Raw genomic sequence first — 16,995 nt, 5'->3', positions numbered from 1 at the left:
TGAGAAGTAAGGTGGGGGTGTAAGTGAAGCACCCCCAGTCTAGGGGTGGGCCCCCAGCTGTCAGGCCATTGGTGCAGCAAGGGGACTATGCAGCTGCCCTGCCTTGGCCCCTGTCCCTGAGGGGGCTCTGGCTTCTCGACCCCCACCCCCAGCTGAAGGAGCAGCGGGAGCGGGAGCGGTGGCAACGGCAGCGGAAGGTCCTGGCGAGCAGCACCCTGGAGGAGGGAGGAGAGTTCGACGACCTGGTGTCGGCCTTGCGCTCTGGAGAGGTGTTCGACAAGGACTTGAGCAAGCTCAAGCGTAGCCGCAAGCGTTCAGGGAGCCAGGCCCCAGAAGCCACCCGTGAAAGGGCCATTAACAGGCTAAATTACTGACCTGGGGAATGGCCACGTGGGCGGCCAGGAGACAGGGACAGCTGAGAGGGGTTCAATGGAGGAGGTGGAATTCAAGCCCCAGGCTGGGCCCTGGGTGAGGCTGGGTGGGGCTGGACCAGGTGTCTCCCCACACTTACCTTAAGGGACTCTGCTCACCTCCTCCACATTGATCGTTCTGATCCTGGCTCCTGGGGGGAGCCTCTGGGGTTGGCTTGGACATCCCTGGCAAGTCCTGGCCAGGCAATCTCAGACTGAGGGGGCCCTGTTCCTGCTCCCCGCCCTGGGCAAACCCACGCTATCGCAGAACTGTTCCAGATCTAGACTGGAGAGGTCCATGGACCTTGTCCCAATCTGATCTCCTGTGCAGTGGGGAGTAATGGTGGTTGGGCCTCTGAGAGCCAGGGGGAGGGAATCCAGGCTCCTATCGCTGAAGAGGCGGCTCAGTGGAACATGAATCTGGGAGCCAACTTTTTTCTTGGCTGGAAACCGAAGAGGCCTTATGTAAGATGAAGGTGATGTACGGACCAAAGTCAGCAGGACGGAGTAGCAGTGCCTGTTTCCCACAGTGTCAGTCCTTTGGTCCCTCTCCCTTCCCTATCCCCATGTCCATCCTATCTACTAATCTACAATCCAGCAAATGTACCCCGGGGTTCCCAGGACTATGACTCACTACGAGGTGCTTGACAAGTCTGGTGAGGGAGGGAGTAAAAGAAGACTTCATGTGTCCTCACACTTCATGTCTTGGGCAAGGGATCCTGTGACAACTCCCTATTGTCCTGAAGTGAGAGTGATCACACATGTTGCTAGAGTTCCTGGGAGCCCCTCACCAGAGGGTGACACTTGAAAACCTAGTTCCATGTAACAGTTCCCTGGGCTCCACACCTTCTGAACATCTGCCCCAGGGCAGAAGTCACAGCGGCCTCCCGCCTGTCCAGGCTGCAGAGATTTCTTGGAACCATGAAAAGTTGGCTGAGGCTGGCCCTTGGAAGTTGGTTCCTGAGGGCCAAAGCTACCCTCTGCATTTACAGTCACCTCTAAGGATGGTCCCCCTGGAGGCATTCAAAGTGGGGGCTGAGGGGACAGGCAGGGAACACTGGGGAGATGGGGAGACAAGGCCACTGACTTCCTTGGAGAGCACAGCGCTTGAAGGAGCCAAGGGAGGACAGCTGAGAGAAGGCGCCCACTTCCACCTCTGGTGGTCAGTTTGGTTCTTGCAAAGGGGCCCATACTGGTCCTCCTGTCCACCACCTTCATTTTGTCCATACTGAGTTGTGTTTGGCAGGTCAGCAGAACAGCTGTATCTGGACAGGTTTTCTTTCTTCTAAACGGAGGAGGGTGAGGTCAGCAGGGGGAGATCAGCTCCATCAAGGCCTGTATTTTCTAAACACATACCTTCAGGTTAGCCCTGCCTGATCGGCACCATCAGCTGGCTCCCGATCCCTTCCCTTTATAGTTCTCATCTTCCAATCCCATCTTCCTGGCTCAGGGTCGTTGCCAGTGGACAGAGTGGTGGGCTGGGCTCACTTTTGAGCTGCCTATCTTAGGTCTTTTCCCTATATCAGATTTCTAGGGTGGGATGATAGTAGCTGTGGGGGAATAAACACAGGGTCAGTGAGGCCAGCATGTGAGTTGGTTTGAGGGGGAGGTTATAAGTGTTTTGGTGGGAGGGATCCGAGCAAGTGCAAGCTTGGTCAGCATAGGTGTGAAGAGGCCATCCTGGGACCTAGGTGAGGGTTAGGCAAAGGCTTAGGCTTCTAAGAGCAGTTGCTGAGAGCTTTGTTACCTCCATCCAAGAACCTCTGCTGCAAGCAGTGGGCTCTGGGAGGATGGGGGTTCATGATGGGGTTTCCTAAGGTCCTCTCCCAAACTGACTGGGCTGAGTCAGCCAGGGGCAGCGAACGGGGAGGGCTCTACTTCTGTCAAACCAACACCATCAAATCTTGGCATTCCCAACTACCATGGAAGCCCGGATATTCACCAGCAAAGACATGGAATATGGAAGCTGTTCAAGACACACTCAATTCTCAGCAAGGCAGGGTTTGGTTTAACTGTTTACAGGGGACACATTCTTCCAGAGCCCAGCCTTCTCACCCCCAAAATATTTTTTTCTATTTATTATTTTCTGGATCTGGCCAGTGGCTCTGGCCAGATCTCCAACAGTGCCTTGGACTATGGACCATCACGGTCAAATCAATAAGGTGGCCCTGGTGCCCAAAGTAGATAGCGGGGTTGGTCCTTGGTGTTAAATGATTAAGCCTGTATATATGTTCCTTGGTTTTGCTTTCCCCAGGATTCCTGCAACCTTCTTACCCCATTTGGGGGGTAAATTCCTCTAATTTGTGTCCACTGTAAAATTTATAGCCAACCTCATGTGACCCTTTTCAACAGCGGCAGCAGCACCATCTCCCCTGCCCATGATGGATGTATTTAGGGGAGTGAGAAAATTCTCCAGGTGGATGGAAAAGGGTCTGGTCTGGGTTCTCCCCATACCTCTCCCATTGCCACCAACTGGGCAGCCATAACCATCTCTCTCCACCCTCTACAAGGGACCTCTACCAAACTTCATGGCAAGGCTGCTCTCACCAGCTGTCTCAGATGACAACTGAGGCTCATGTACAAAATCTGCAGTGTCCTTTTTACCTGCACCATTTTTTATAAGAATATATTGTAATACTAAAAAATATTAAATCCATACCATCCCTATCCAGGCTGCTAGAAACTTGTGCTTCCTCCCAGAGGGGACTTGAGGTGGGCTGGGAAGTGGTCACAGTGGGGGATGTGCCATAGCCAGCTGGTACCTGCTCCACAAAAGTCCGCAGTGTTACATGGAGAGCTAGAATTGCGAATATTTGTATCAGGAAATCGTTTTTCAGAGCTGGTTGTTCAACCTTTGCCATCACACCTCAGCAGGGTCACCACTGAGACCCCCAGAGGAGCCCATTCACATTAGAGAACCCAGGGGGCTAGGCCAGTGTTTGGGGGTGTGGAAACAGGAGCCTCCAAATCACTCCTGGTTACTAGTAGCTGGTGATACAAGCAAGGTGGTTGGGGTGCATCACCCCTGACAAAATTTTTTTTACAGTGCATTCCCATACCTCCCATTCCCCGTGGGGGGCGGGGAAGCGGGCATATGGAGAGGATGCCGTTGGCCTTGCCAGGGTCTCCCTGCTTTTCTTGGGGAATGGGTCTGCGGGATGGATTGAGGCGGAATGAACCATAGAAGCCCAACACCCCCAGATACAGTCTCTGTTCTTGCCTCTCCAAATTTGGCACCGTGGCTTTATTTGTGTTGAGGGCGAAGGTCTATCTTCAACTCCCTTCTTTCCCTGACATGTTCCAGAATAAAGAGGTGTGTGTGGGTGGAAGGCAGTGAGCAGGTGTGGGGTAAGCAGTCAGCCAAGGGTCCCCAGAGTACCCCAACACGTGCATTCTGTGTAAGAGGGGGACAAGGAAAGGGAGCTGGCGGGTCAGTGCAATTGTTAAGTCCAAAGCCTGTAGGTGGCATCAGCCACAGACTAGGGCCAAAGGAAGGGGCAACTGGCTCTTTGGAAAGAGGGATGGCAGGAACGGAGGGACGGCACAGGGCTGTGGCCACATGAGATCAGGAAGGCCACACTATTGGAGAGAAGCTGTGACACATTCTTAAGCAAGCTTGTGCTTTTCCCTTCTCAAAGTGGGTTCCTCTGCTTAATGAGCCCTTATTTTCTCCCCAGGAACCAGGGGAAGAGAGAACCCAAAATGAGTAGTTACGGGTTGGGTTTCCCAAAGCTAGTGTCTCCAACAGTTCATAAATAACATGTCCTGGTTTTCCTGTCACCTGGTGATGCTCTCTGTAGTCCCCTCCATTACCTCAGTGTCCTTGGAAGACTTAAAGGTCTATGGCATCCTCTCTGCATAAAGGGGACTTCACAGGTTATTATAAATCATCTAGCAGCAAAGGGACAGGCTCTAAGCCCGATGGAAGTCCCCCCGCTGGCCTCCAGTCTTGCTGATGAGTTTGACCTCCCCCACCACGATGTCCCTGCTGACAGCCTTGCACATGTCATACAGGGTGAGGGCGGCCACCGCAGCAGAGGTCAGCGCCTCCATCTCCACCCCGGTGGGGCCCCGAGCCCGACAAGTGGCCTGGATCACTGCTGCATGGCGCGAGCTGTCCAGCTCCAGCTGCACCTGGACATGGTTCAGGGCCACATGGTGGCACAGAGGAATGAGCTGGCTGGTGATCTTGGCCGCCTGGATTCCAGCCAGCTGGGCCACCACCAGGGCATCTCCCTTCTTTAGCTGGTTCTGTTGGACAAGCTTGAAGGCTACAGGCCCCAGGAGGACCACAGCTGAGGCCACGGCCACCCGCTCCGTATCTGGTTTCCCACCCACATCTACCATCGCTGCCTGTCCTTCCGAGTCCACATGTGTTAGCTGGTCTGAGGTCGACCAGGGTCCTGAGTGGGCAGCAGGAACCCGGGACCCTGGGCTAAGGCACTTTGAATTGGTGTCCGAGTCTGCATGGGAGCTGTAGTGTCTCTGAGGGCAGCCAGACCCCATCCACGAAGGGGTCTGGGGGATGCCACGTCCTTTCCAAAAAGTTGCCATCTGGTTGGAAAAACTCACTGTGGGTCTCAGACCCTGAACATGGAGGGGGTCCTGGGAGAAAATGCTCAGGCTGGCTGGTGGGGAAGAATCTTGGAGCAGCAAAAATAACTCTGGAAGACAAGAAGGAAGAGAAGAGAGACTAAGCCCAAAATATAATCTTTTTTCCTACCTGTTCTCTCCAACCCTCTCCCTGCCCCACCTCAAGTTCTCTTTCACACTGGGGGAAAAAGCCAAGAACAAAAAACAGTGTGAAGAAACAAGACAGAAGACAGACACAGGTGCTCACAGTTCACACTTATAGCCCTTTGCTAGGCAATGATGGTGCAGGGTCATCCCTGACTTCCCTCTGTCACACAATCTTCCAAAATTCCTTTAAGTACCACCTAAGGCCTGAAGGCTGGAGTGTGGATTGAATGAATCCTCGGTGTCCCTTCATTTTCTTAAAAGAAAACTAGTTGGTCTCCCCATAAATTATCAATTATAGCTATTTTCTTCTTCATGTTCCCTACCAAGAACTAGTAGAAATCATTTAGTGTACAGACCAGACATAAAAAATACTTGATCTACTTAAAAAATGCCTTTCAAGTTCCCTCCGGTACATCAAAAGTGCACATAAACAGGTTGAGTCCAAGGGTCCAGAGGACCTTGGGAATTTTGCAGGCTCTTGCTGTTGACCAAATGGTGGCCAAGAGACCAACAACATCAGTGCCATCTTAGAACTCATTAAAGATGAAGAATCCCACTCTAGTCCTCCTAAATAAGAATCTAAAACAAGATCCCCAAGTGGTTCATATGTACATGGAAGTCTGTGAGGCTCTGTCCTAGGAACTCTGCCTTCATAGAAACAGACAAGTCCATGACCCTACATCCCTGAGAGTAATGGAATTCCTTGTGAAGTCAAGGTCTCCCAGCTTCTGGCTCTCCGTCACACTCTGATCCCCAGCCTTGTCGATATCAGAAGCACAGCCTCCCTTCTTGGGGGATCATCAAGGTGTTCCCCTCTCCTTGCTGTGAAGGTGCATCAGCACAGGCTAAGACCCACCAAGAGGACCACACTGCTGTAGTGGAGGCACAGGGAGGTGCTCACAGTGGCGTTTTCCTGGAGAGCTGCCTCCTTGGGTGGCTGGTGTGCTAAGGCTGTCTCTAGCTCGCTCCAGCGTGCACTCCTTTGCTCCAATCTCTGGAGAAAAGAACCCTTTGTTCCAGTTTTAATCACTGTGTTCTCTTGTCTAATGGTCTGATTTAAAGGGCCCAGGACTGGGTGTGACGCAGGGTCAAGGCCTCACCTGCTCTAATCTTGGCTCTGTGCCAGAAAGGCACAGTGGCCTTCCAGCTCTTCATGGACTGGCCCAGTTCTCTTGGGTAGGAGACCACACATAGCCTTACAAAGGGGTGATGCTTCCCGTGCACACTTCCTAGAGTTCAGGAATTGGGAGGTTAAGATCCTAGCCATCTCCTGCCTGAAATGACTAGTAACATTGTGGCAGCTGGCTCCGTCTGCGCCTGGCACAGATGCACAGCACCAACCTCCAAGGTCAGTGGTCCAAGTGCATGGGCATGGATTACTCCATACTGCAGTGGGCAGAGCCCTGTGATTGTGTCCAAGCTAGAAGATTCCAGAGCTGAGGAAAGGGTCTCTACTTTAACCAAGAGCTCCATTCTCAAGGGACAACTAACTTATTGACCATTAGGTAGTCCCTAATGTTCTGCCCTGATTTCTGGTGGGTCAGAAGTGATTTCTGTGGCATGTATTGAGATGGGGAGCAGCGGGCAGGGAAGAGAAGACACAGTCAAGGCTGGAGGGGGTAAGAAAAGGCGAAGGAATAGGAGAAAAACAAAGAGCTCCAGGATGAGGTGCAGGAGCTGGGGTGCCTTGTGGCAGGGCCCCACCCCACAGGACCCCCCAATGACAAGGGTGAGTGGTTACGTACTGATGGGTCACCCACCGATGAGGATCATGGGCCGGTTCTTCATCTGGGAAATACTGAACATGCCTGGGGTAGGGAAGGATGGGGAGGGAGAGGAGAGGGAAGGGCAGAGAAAAGGCAGGAGAGGAGAGTTCACTAAAACGAACGGGAGGCCCACGTGCTCCGACAGCCCTGCACATGCGCTAGCCGTGACAAAAAGTCCCCACATGCATGTAGCCACATCACCCAAGACAGAGGACAGTCTGAATGCCCAGGGCACTGTCCTCTCTAACAGAAGACAACATGTGGAAATAGGAAATGGCAACCCTCTCTCCCTAACCGGTAACAGCCCAGTAGAATTTCAGGTCCTCCTGTGTAGCCCCTGCCATGCTCATTTCCCCAAAGGAGAACCACCCCCCCAAGTCCAGGGCTCCAGAAGCGAGTTGTAGCAGGGACACTTAGACCCACCAGCTTCTTCCCGGGCTTTCAGTCTGCTCACCCCTAATTCTGAACCTCCCTCCTGCTGACCATACCACCTCCCTGGCCTTCTCACTCCCGACCTTACCTGCATGACGTGGCTTCTTCCTGCCCACTGCAGCCCCAATGATTTTCAGCAGCTCCTCCTCAGAGGCCCCTGCCCGCAGGTGGTCCCTCAGTGATACCTCCGAGTTCCCGAAGAGGCACACCTGTGTGGGGTCAGGACAACAGGCCCCTCACCACTGAGCCTGAGCACCAGTGTCTGAGCCTCCCATGCAGGATCATACACAGAGCAGGAAACCCAGCCACGAGGGACAGAGGGTAATGAATGGAGGGGTCAGAGAGGCTGAAGCAAAAGAAGCAAAAGTAGACTTCCTGAGGCCCATGTCGGATTTAGTCGTATTTCCTTTAGTGAACACATCATACTTTGAAAAGTTAAATAGAGCCGGGTGTAGTGGTGCACATCTGAATCCCAGTGACTCGGGAGGCTGAGGCAGGAGGACTATAAAATTCAAGGGCAGCCTCAGCAACTTAGTGAGGCCCTAAGCAACTCAGGAAGACCCTGTCTAAAATAAAGAAATAAGGAGGCCTGGGGTATATAGCTCAGGATAGAGGACCCTGGGTTCCCTAGTACCACACATATTCACAAAAAATGTCAAGCAGATGACAACAGAAATAATACAAAAAATCCAGGTCCGTATCTTGCACTGAAATGTTCAATGGAACAGCCTCTTTACCACCAGTGGACCCCAATCAGTTGTAACTGAGTCCTTAGACAGGACATGCATATCCATCTCACCTCGGCCCCTCGGTCCTTTCACTGGTGGACATTACCACCTGCCCCACTCCTATTCAAGCCTGTGAGCCCCACTGGGTAGCTGGGCATTTGAGGGCTGGCAGAGATGACACTCTGGTCATTCAAGCTTCACGCAGTGCTTCCCAGCTTCTTTGAGAGGCTGGGCACTACAGGGGCTCAGGGACGGATGAGGCAGTCCCGAGATGAGAATCAAGAAGAAAGATGGGTGGGACATTTCCTCTCTGCTTGACATCTCTGTTGGGAGTGGCTTCTTTTCACAGTGCCAACAATGCCAAGCAGGCCCCTTTTCCTCCAATGCCGAGCCCTCACTGGGTGATATCACGTCCTGCCTTTTCCACCTAGGTGGCAACAGCTATTCGCTGCTGCTCATCAGAGTGCCTCTATGCGACTTGCAGGTTCCCTTCACCCACACACTACAAGCAGCCTCCTCCTTACACTCTTTCCAGAAACCCACCGTGCATTTCCTGCTGGGATACAGGCAGCAGCTTCAGTCCAAGTCAGTTCCACATTTCCAGCCCAGGAAAGTCCCCAAACCTTTTTAACAACCCTCTGGGTGGTTCCTTTTGGATGTTAAACTTGATGCACCCAAACTCAATTCCTCACCCCAATCCTCAGCAGGTCTTGAGGCTCAGTAGCCACTTCAACACCTTCTTTTCCTCCTCTCCAGACCTCGAGCTCTTGGATTCTCAAATCCTCACCTCACACCTCTTTACCACCAGTGGACCCCAATCTCTGGAGAAAAGTGCTTGGGGCACTGCTGAATCATCGTCTAATTAGTCTTCCTTATCTTCAAATCCAGGATGGATGGGACTCATGCCTCCCCTTGTTCAGAAACCTTACAAAGCTCCCTACTGTCAACAGAACTCGTTCTGAACCAAAGTCCTGTATAACGTGGTCTCCTCTCCTCTGACTTCAATCAGTTATGAATCTCAAATACACACCCTCCCTCCTCACTCCTACCCCACCATCATTCGAGGTCCCCGGAGATGTAGTGCTCTTCAGGGTCCAGCACCCTCACTGCCTGTCCAGACACGCGCCTGGCACAATTGTGGGCCTCTGTGTACCTCCTCTTTGGGCTCACCAGTGAGTTTTTATGGCCTTAAAGGGAGCAGGCTCTTGTATTCCCCACAGGACTGAACACACAGAACACGTTTATCAGATGGGAGGAATAGATGTTGGCTTCAGAGCTGAGCCCTAGGCCCGATGGAGAGGCTGATCCAGGTGAGTGTGCAGCAAAGTGCACACTGGTCCTTCAGCCCTCCCCTCTGGGAACCCTGAAGCTGGATAGGGGCTCCCAGTAAACCAAAAGCTACTTTAGGGGCCCAAGAGAAGAAAAGAGGGAGGGAGTCTGGGTCACAGTGCCTCAGGGGCCATGAGTCCACTGCTCCCATGCTCCCTCCAGATCTGACATTATTGCATCGACCTGTAACCTGCTGCCTCCTCTCCTGGCAGCGGGGGGAAATGAGAACATAGGGCAGTGAGGGGTCCTTGTGGAGGAGGGGTGCTCACCTTGAGGTTCCCATCAGCTGTGATCCGCAGGCGGTTGCAGGTCCCACAGAAGTGCTCAGACATGGATGTGATAAAGCTGACCTGGCCTAGGAAGCCGGGGATTCTGAAGGCCTACGAGGAGAAGGGCAGCAGAGGTGGGGGACAGGCTATTGGGCCAAGCATGCCCTCCTCCGATCGGGACCCCCTACTCCACAGCCTGCTCTGAGGAGCTCGTGGGAAGGTGGCACCCAAAGCCCTGAGATGACAGACGACACCAGTGTGATGAATGACTGGTGCCTGGCTTGTCCTAGAGGGACCTGCTGACAATACAGGGACCTGTGAGCAGCACGTCTAGAGAGACCAGTTGGAGAGGGACAGCAGGCCCTCTAGCTACCTGCTGGAGTGTAACCCTCAGAAGAGATGAAGCCTCATCCCAGCCCCATCTGTTGGTTCATCCAGGCACAGGAGGAGGTCACCAAGGCACTGCTGAAACACGCCACCCTCATGCAGCCCCTGCCTGCTCTCCATCCGGGAGCAGAGGCCAGCGGCCTCCCCAGCCTCTCCCTAACCTTGGCTGTGCTGCATTCCTCCTCTGGCAGCTTCTCCAGCTCTGGCCACTGCTGCCGGATGGTGTCCAGCATCTCCTTGTAGCTGACCATCTTCTTGAAGTTCCACTTGTTGCCTATATTTGGGTTGGGGTAGCAGGGGGAGCTCTTGAGTCACAGAATTGAAGGTTCTTCCAGTCCATTTTCCCGTGCAGCACAGGAACTAGACTCCAGCCCCTTGGATGGGAGGACAGGGACCCCTGCTCAAAATGGCTGGACCAATCACACTCCACTGAGAATGCCCAGCACAACACTGAGCCAGCACCAGCCACGCCCCTCCCACCATCCCTGCAGTCAGCAGGGCCCACAGGGTGAGCCCAACCTTGTACACTTCACTCAACCCCAGACCCAGTTTCCTTACCCTTGCCTGCCACCCCGTCACTGACCGTCAAAGGGCATGTACTCTATGAAGCGTATGTCCAGGGGGAGTCCCTTGGTCAGGGTCACGAAGTCCAAGAGCTCGTCCTCGTTCAGACCTCGCATCACCACGCAGTTCACCTGGCCAGGGGCCATGGGACGACCATGAGGGACAACCCAACATTCTCTTGGGATGACCTTTAGGGCTCTAGCAACTGCAGAGGTCTTCCACTGGGGGACCAGACGATACCTCTCCCCACAATTCTCCTTAAGTTGAAGGATTCCCTGGGGCCATGCAGTGTGAAGGGAAGTAGTGGGAGATACACTTCAGCTGTCCTGCCCAGGGACATTGTCCCCAGGGCCAGGGGAACCATCTGAGAGTAGAAGGCCAAGTCAGGTGGGGGAGAGAGGAGAAGTCAGCGATGTGGTAAGTCCTCACCTTCACAGGGCTGTAGCCCAGCTCGATGGCCTTGTGGATGCCCTCCATGACCTTGTGCAAGCCTGCAGGGAAGGAGAGAGAATCAAGGACCCAGGAACTTCCTCTCCCCCATCACAGGGAGCCTTGCAGAACACTTCGTCTGCAGAAGGCAAGCATTTTCTATAACAGGTCAGAGAATAAATATGTAAGGTTTTGCAAGCCAAGAGGTACAATCAAGGATTCCACATAGGTAAATGCCATGTAGTATTTTTTGTCTAAATTCAAAGTTTGATAATGAAGTACCTTTTGTAATACAGATCTACAATAGGATGGAAGGAGGGAATAATGGTTTTTTTTTTTTAATAAGGAGACTATTTTGCTTAATTGGGGTTCACAATTAATGTTCCCAACCATTAATTCCAAATGTTATCTGTAAATCCATTCTGGGTTCAAAGGCTGTACAAATAGATGGCGGGTAGATCTGGCCTGTGGGCTGTTGTGTGCCAGCCCCTGATCTAGCTGAACCCTCATGTCTAGATGAGAAAGCTGAGGGCCAGGGGAGGTACTGTCCTGTGGGGGAACCGGGGAGTAGTCTCCCTCTTACAGAATGCAGGTTTACCCCCTCTCCCAGGTCCTTTCCCTGTCCTTCATCAACAGTCCATCCTTCATTCACTCAGCATATACTCTGAGCACCAATCGTGTGGGTGCTGCTCCAGGGCTGGTAAGCCATTACTGTGCCTGTTGTTGTCACCTCCCTCTGTAGTTAACCTTGGGCTGTGCCCAGGCCATCCTGAAACTCCTCAGGCACCCAATCATCTGAGCACCAACTGCAGGCGGCCCCTCCCCACCTGAGGTGCTGCAGTCTGGGTGGTAGCCCCAAGGGAGGGCACCTGCTGATGGTCTCTGTTCCTTACAGCATTTCTGGTTTCCCAGTGAGGGAGGACAAGGACAGGAATGTGCAGTTTTTATAGAGGACACTGCTAGCCTAACCAAGGACCCAGAGTTCCCTTCTAAAGCACTGCTCCCAAAGGCAGTGACGAGAGAGTGAACAGAGGGATGATCTGATGTCAGGACATGCTATCTCCAACATATGCGCCAGGGAAGGACAAACCAGGAGAGCGGAGTAAATGGACATGGAGATCAAGCCCACAGATGCCCCTTCTGCTTCCCACCCAGAGCCTTTGCAGGTTCTCTACTCGCTGTCCCCTCAGAGGGGGCTCCCTTGCACCAAATCCTCTGGGTTCTTCAAGGTCAGTACAAATGCCTCCAGGTTGACAGGTGGCACTTCGTCAGTACCACCAGACAAGCAGTGGTTGTCTGGATACTTCAACTTTTGGTCCTTAGTAGCCTATCGGGTCAGGGCAAGGTCACATGTGTCTTCTGTCCCCTGCAGAGCATGTAGAGCAGCCCTTTGTAGAGGAAGAAGGCTTGGTGCTTCCTCGACACTCAGGAGAGTGCAAACAGGGAGCCACATACCAGCAAGGGGGAGGAAAGAAGATGGGAGAAGGATATGGACACTTTTTCCAAAAATGTGTCCCAGCCCTGAAGCTTCCATGCCTAGGAGACCAGACCCTGGCCCAGGGAGACCCATAGGTCAAGGATGGCTCTACCTGTCTACCTCAGCGCCCCCTACCCCAAACCCTCCAAGGCCACCAAGCAGAGAGGGTGAGGGAGTGTATACAGGAGGGGTGAACGAGAGAGGCTTATATCTATAGTTGGGCATACGACAACCACAGGGGACTGCTGGGGACCCCCTTCCAGCAGGGCCCACTCTGGCTCTGCCATCTCGGGTGATTACTTCCATCATGGTCAGGCCCACATTTCTTCAGAGCTCACCTTAAGGTGACCAACTTAGCCAGCTTGCCAGAGACTGGTTTTAAAACCCAAAGGCTTTCATTCTGGAAATTCCCTCGGTCCTGGGCAAACTGCGGCTGAGTTTGGGAGTCAGGGAGAGCTGGATCGCCCTGTTCCGTTAGTATTTCATCCTTAAACGGTGGGCATTTGGCTCATCTACAGCCAGTGACTGGGCCCCTCCCTCAGCCCCAGCCATGCAGGAACTTGAGAAGAACACCCACCCCAACCTGAGTCTGATCACCTTTCCTGCGGACGATGAACTCAAACTTGGCTGGCACCAGGGTGTCCAGGCTGATGTTGATGGCTGTGAGACCTGCTTTCTGAAGTGCGGGCAGCAGCCGTGCTAGGTTGATGCCATTGGTGGTGACCCCGATGGTCTTCAGCCCTTCCAGCCGGTGCATCTGGGCTGCAGAGACAGCACAGGGTGGGAGACATCAGTATTTGCCTTGGTGAAGCCAGGAGAAAGGCTGGAAGGCAAGACTCAGACCAGACAGAGGGAGGGAGTAGGGGTTCTCTCGACCTGTTAACCAGGCTTGGCTAAATAAAAAGTGACAGAATAAAAACCATGGCAACAATCACCAAGAAATGAAATATTGACTGCTCACTCAGGGCTGGGTGCTCTGCAGGCACAGCTCGCTCAAGCCTCCCACAGCCATCAGCATTATTTAGTTGATGCTATGGGCTCAGGTTTGGAATTTGCCCGAAGTCCCACTTGCCAGAGGCTTGGTTCCTAAGGTGGTGCTATTGGAAAGAAGTGAAAGCTTTAAGATGTGGGACCTAGTTGGGGGGTCCAAAAAATTTTGTTCAAAGTCACGCAGCTTCTAAGAACAGCTGAGATTCAGGTCCATGTGTCCTTGAATCTAGGACTGTGTTCCCAACAACCAACAACACAGGGCCTGTGTGACTCTGTCTAACAAAAACAAAACTTGAGTTCAAATTAAGTACTGTTTGACACCCCCACCCCACAACTCCCTGGGAATAAGGATCAGAAATTCATAGCTTCCCTGGAAGGTGAGAAAAATTTCATCGATGGCCTAGAGTGACAAAGAAAGGCTAGAAGATAGAAAGTGGATGGAATCAGATGGAGAGATGACCACAGCCCAAAGGCACTGAAGAGGATTCTGTAAAAAGGTACAAGTGACCAGTATGTGCCAAGCTTGGTGGTCTGTGTACAAGAAGCAGAGGGATCTCAAGGCAGGTCAGGAAGTTGCCTGGCTGGGGAATCATATCTGGATAAGCTGGGCAAGCTGGCCTCATTCCCTCCCTGAGAGCAGGGGAAGGGAGTGGAAGCAGGGCTACAGCAACAAGGTGGACACTACAGCAGCCCACAGGGAAACCCCTGGAGTGCTGCGGGTCCCCTTGCAAATCAAAACCCACAGACGCTCCAGTCCCTTTTATAAGAGGGCAGAGAATGTTCATCTAACCACTGCACATCCTCCCGTATCTCTAGGTTCCTTATCATATCTAATACAACCTAAGAACTATGTAAACAGGTTATACTGCAGAGGTTAGAGAATAACGACAAGTCAAGTCTGCTCATGTTTAATACAGGTGAAAACGAGGTAGGTCGAAGGACCTAGTACATGTCAGCAACAGCTTAGTGTTTTTCACTGAATAACTCTGATCCATGGTTGGTTGGTTCTGTGCATGCAGAAACTGATACAGAGGGCTGACTATAGCTACAGAAAGAGAAAACGTGACAGGAAGCAAAACGTACACATGGAAAATGAGCAAGGTGCAAAACTGAGCAAAATGAATTCCTGAAGAACTACACACGAAACAAAAGACCAAAAAAACCACAACCCAAACAAACAAAAAAACCCCACCTGGTGCTAAGGATATAGCTCAGTTGGTAGCATGCTTGCCTCAGATGCACAAGGATCTGGGTTCAATCCCTAGCACTGCACACCCACCTGCTCACATTCAAATCCAATTAATGTCCATAGAAAATATAAACCAACCGTGTGCTGTAGTTTGGATGCTGAATGTCTCTCAAAGACCCACAGATTAAAAGCTTGGTCCCCAGAGTCGCACTGTTAGGAAGGGCAGGGCCTTAGGGGAGGTCATTAGGTCACTGAGGGTGTGTCCTCAGGAAGGGACTTTGGGACTCTGCTCATCTTATCTCTGATCCTGGTTCAACACGCAGAGGGCTGTGACCACTCCTCTCTCACAAGCTCCAGCCACTGCCATCCACTGTCCTCACCAGAGACAAAAACCCACTGGATCTCGAACTTGAACCTCCAGAAGTATGAGTGAAATAAATATTTTCTCTTTAAAAATTAGTTGCCTCAGGTATTTCACTGAAGTAATATAAAACTGACACTGTCAACATGTTCACAACAATTATCTTTGTGATTATAGAAGGATTATAGGTGATTTTTTTAAAAAAATTTACCTACATCTATTTTTTTCTATGAATAATTTTTCTTTAATAATGTCAGAACACACACACACACACACACACACACCCCTTGGTTTGTAGTTGACTTTGTGCTACTGGATAGTAACACTGACTAGGTCTTTCCATCCTGAGACAGGTGCTTCCATCAAACTAGGGAATGGATGGCTCCTGGTGGAGAACCAGCCTAGTTTCCCATGAGAGCAGACACCAGAAGTATTGCATCCTAGAAAAGCTGGACTGAGAAAAAGGCAAAAAGATTACCAAGTTAATTATCTATTTTGATAGGATTGCATAGGAATGCACATGCTCATGGTGTAGGGGAAAAAATCCTGGGGAGAAGTTAGAGTATGGAACTTTAAAAGGCTTTGACCTGGAATTTCACTTCTATGAATTTAACTTAAGGAAATAATCGCGGCCGTGAACTATAGCCATCGACAAGCTTATGACAAACTGCAGAGCAACACATAATAAAGCAAACGCAGGCAGGACACAAAACAAAATGTTGACAGTGGTCACACACATGGGAAGTGGCAATATTCTTTTTGCTCATCTTAAATACACATATATTAAAAGAACATAAGAGTTTAAAAATAGCGGCTGTGTGAAAAAGCAGAGAGGAACTTCACTCTGGCTCTGCCAACAAGGAAAATTAGCAGTGCTCATTGGATCCCTCCACCAATCCATCCTGGAGAAATGTAAAAAAAAAAATCTTGAGAAACTCACAGGAAGATGAAAGCTGCTCTGAACTGGTGTCTGGTGGTGGGAGGGCACAGCTGGGGCCACTGGCAGGGAACTTGAGCAGAGAAAGGAAAGCAAGGCATTGTGAGCCCCTTTCTTGCTCCTCCACTGCCACCTTGACACAATCACTGCTGTCCCCTTACTGAAGAAGGGGTCAGCAAATGCTCAAGAGAACCAGTTTGGGAGCCCACGGGAGGTGAACTGAGGAACCTGCCAAGTCCTACTGGGAGAGGAGATGGGGACAGTAGGTGGGGACTGACCATCCCCTATGTTCACTCCCCCCATGCTCCCCCTCCAAAGGCTAGGGGACTGTGGATTAAAATTAGGGGTGACCGTCTCCTCCCAACTCTACTTCTCACTGAGGACTTCAAGGCAAAGACCCACAGGAGGGCCACCTGCACAGTGCCGCAGCACGCCCTCTCATTGCAAGTTCCGTGAAGGAGAGATCTGGTGAGCTCCAAGATAAATAATATTAATATGAAATAAAGAAGATCCTAAAAGTGTAAAAAGGAATAAGACAAAATATTAAATAAAAACATAATTGTGATATAAAGAATGCAGATGACAGAATCATGGACACAGAGAAATCAAGTGATCTCGAAGACAGGGCTAGGCAGCCCTCAGGAAATGAGAAGGAAAGGAAGAAATCAAAATATAACTTAGGATGAAGGCCACGGGTAGGAGGAGCAACACTCAGCAGAGTTTTTTAGGGGGAAGAGTTAATGGAGAGAAGGATATACATGAAGAAATAATGGAGAAAATTTCCCCAAGCTTATGACAAACATTTTAGGATTAAAAGCAAAATGTTGGGCTGGGATTGTGGCTCAGCGGTAGAGCGCTTGCCTAGCACGGGCGGGACCCGGGTTCGATCCTCAGCACCACATAAAAATAAAGGCATTGTGTTATGTCCATCTACACCTAATAAATAAATAAATATTAAAAAAAAAGGTTTAGGGAAAAAAAAAAAGC

At 51.4% G+C, this 16,995-nt stretch overlaps 2 protein-coding genes across 5 annotated transcripts in view; one reads left to right on the top strand and one right to left on the bottom strand.

Moving 5' to 3' along the window:
• The window catches only part of Daam2 (dishevelled associated activator of morphogenesis 2), a 107,111-nt gene extending 103,582 nt beyond the window's left edge, over positions 1 to 3,529 (top strand). For both annotated transcript variants that reach the window (XM_026383640.2, XM_026383639.2), the window contains one exon: positions 153 to 3,529. In XM_026383640.2, coding sequence (XP_026239425.2) covers positions 153 to 374 — 222 coding nt within the window. In that variant the 3' untranslated portion in view covers positions 375 to 3,529. The remainder of the gene's footprint in view (positions 1 to 152) is intronic.
• A 104-nt stretch (positions 3,530 to 3,633) lies between these two features.
• Mocs1 (molybdenum cofactor synthesis 1) overlaps positions 3,634 to 16,995 on the bottom strand; it is a 28,618-nt gene continuing 15,256 nt past the window's right edge. The window contains exons 4-11 of one of the 3 annotated variants that reach the window (XM_026383641.2): positions 13,129 to 13,293; positions 11,055 to 11,116; positions 10,645 to 10,756; positions 10,223 to 10,335; positions 9,675 to 9,785; positions 7,437 to 7,557; positions 6,911 to 6,958; positions 3,634 to 5,074 (exon numbers count right to left, since the gene is read on the bottom strand). In XM_026383641.2, coding sequence (XP_026239426.2) covers positions 4,323 to 5,074; positions 6,911 to 6,958; positions 7,437 to 7,557; positions 9,675 to 9,785; positions 10,223 to 10,335; positions 10,645 to 10,756; positions 11,055 to 11,116; positions 13,129 to 13,293 — 1,484 coding nt within the window. In that variant the 3' untranslated portion in view covers positions 3,634 to 4,322. Of the gene's footprint in view, positions 5,075 to 6,895; positions 6,959 to 7,436; positions 7,558 to 9,674; positions 9,786 to 10,222; positions 10,336 to 10,644; positions 10,757 to 11,054; positions 11,117 to 13,128; positions 13,294 to 16,995 lie in introns of all 3 variants that reach the window. The other 2 variants (XM_026383643.2, XM_026383642.2) reach the window with 2 other exon arrangements.

The sequence above is a fragment of the Urocitellus parryii genome, chromosome 8 (assembly GCF_045843805.1).
Source record: "Urocitellus parryii isolate mUroPar1 chromosome 8, mUroPar1.hap1, whole genome shotgun sequence".
NCBI classification, from domain to species: domain Eukaryota; kingdom Metazoa; phylum Chordata; class Mammalia; order Rodentia; family Sciuridae; genus Urocitellus; species Urocitellus parryii.
This window is presented reverse-complemented; position numbering and strand designations above follow the sequence as displayed.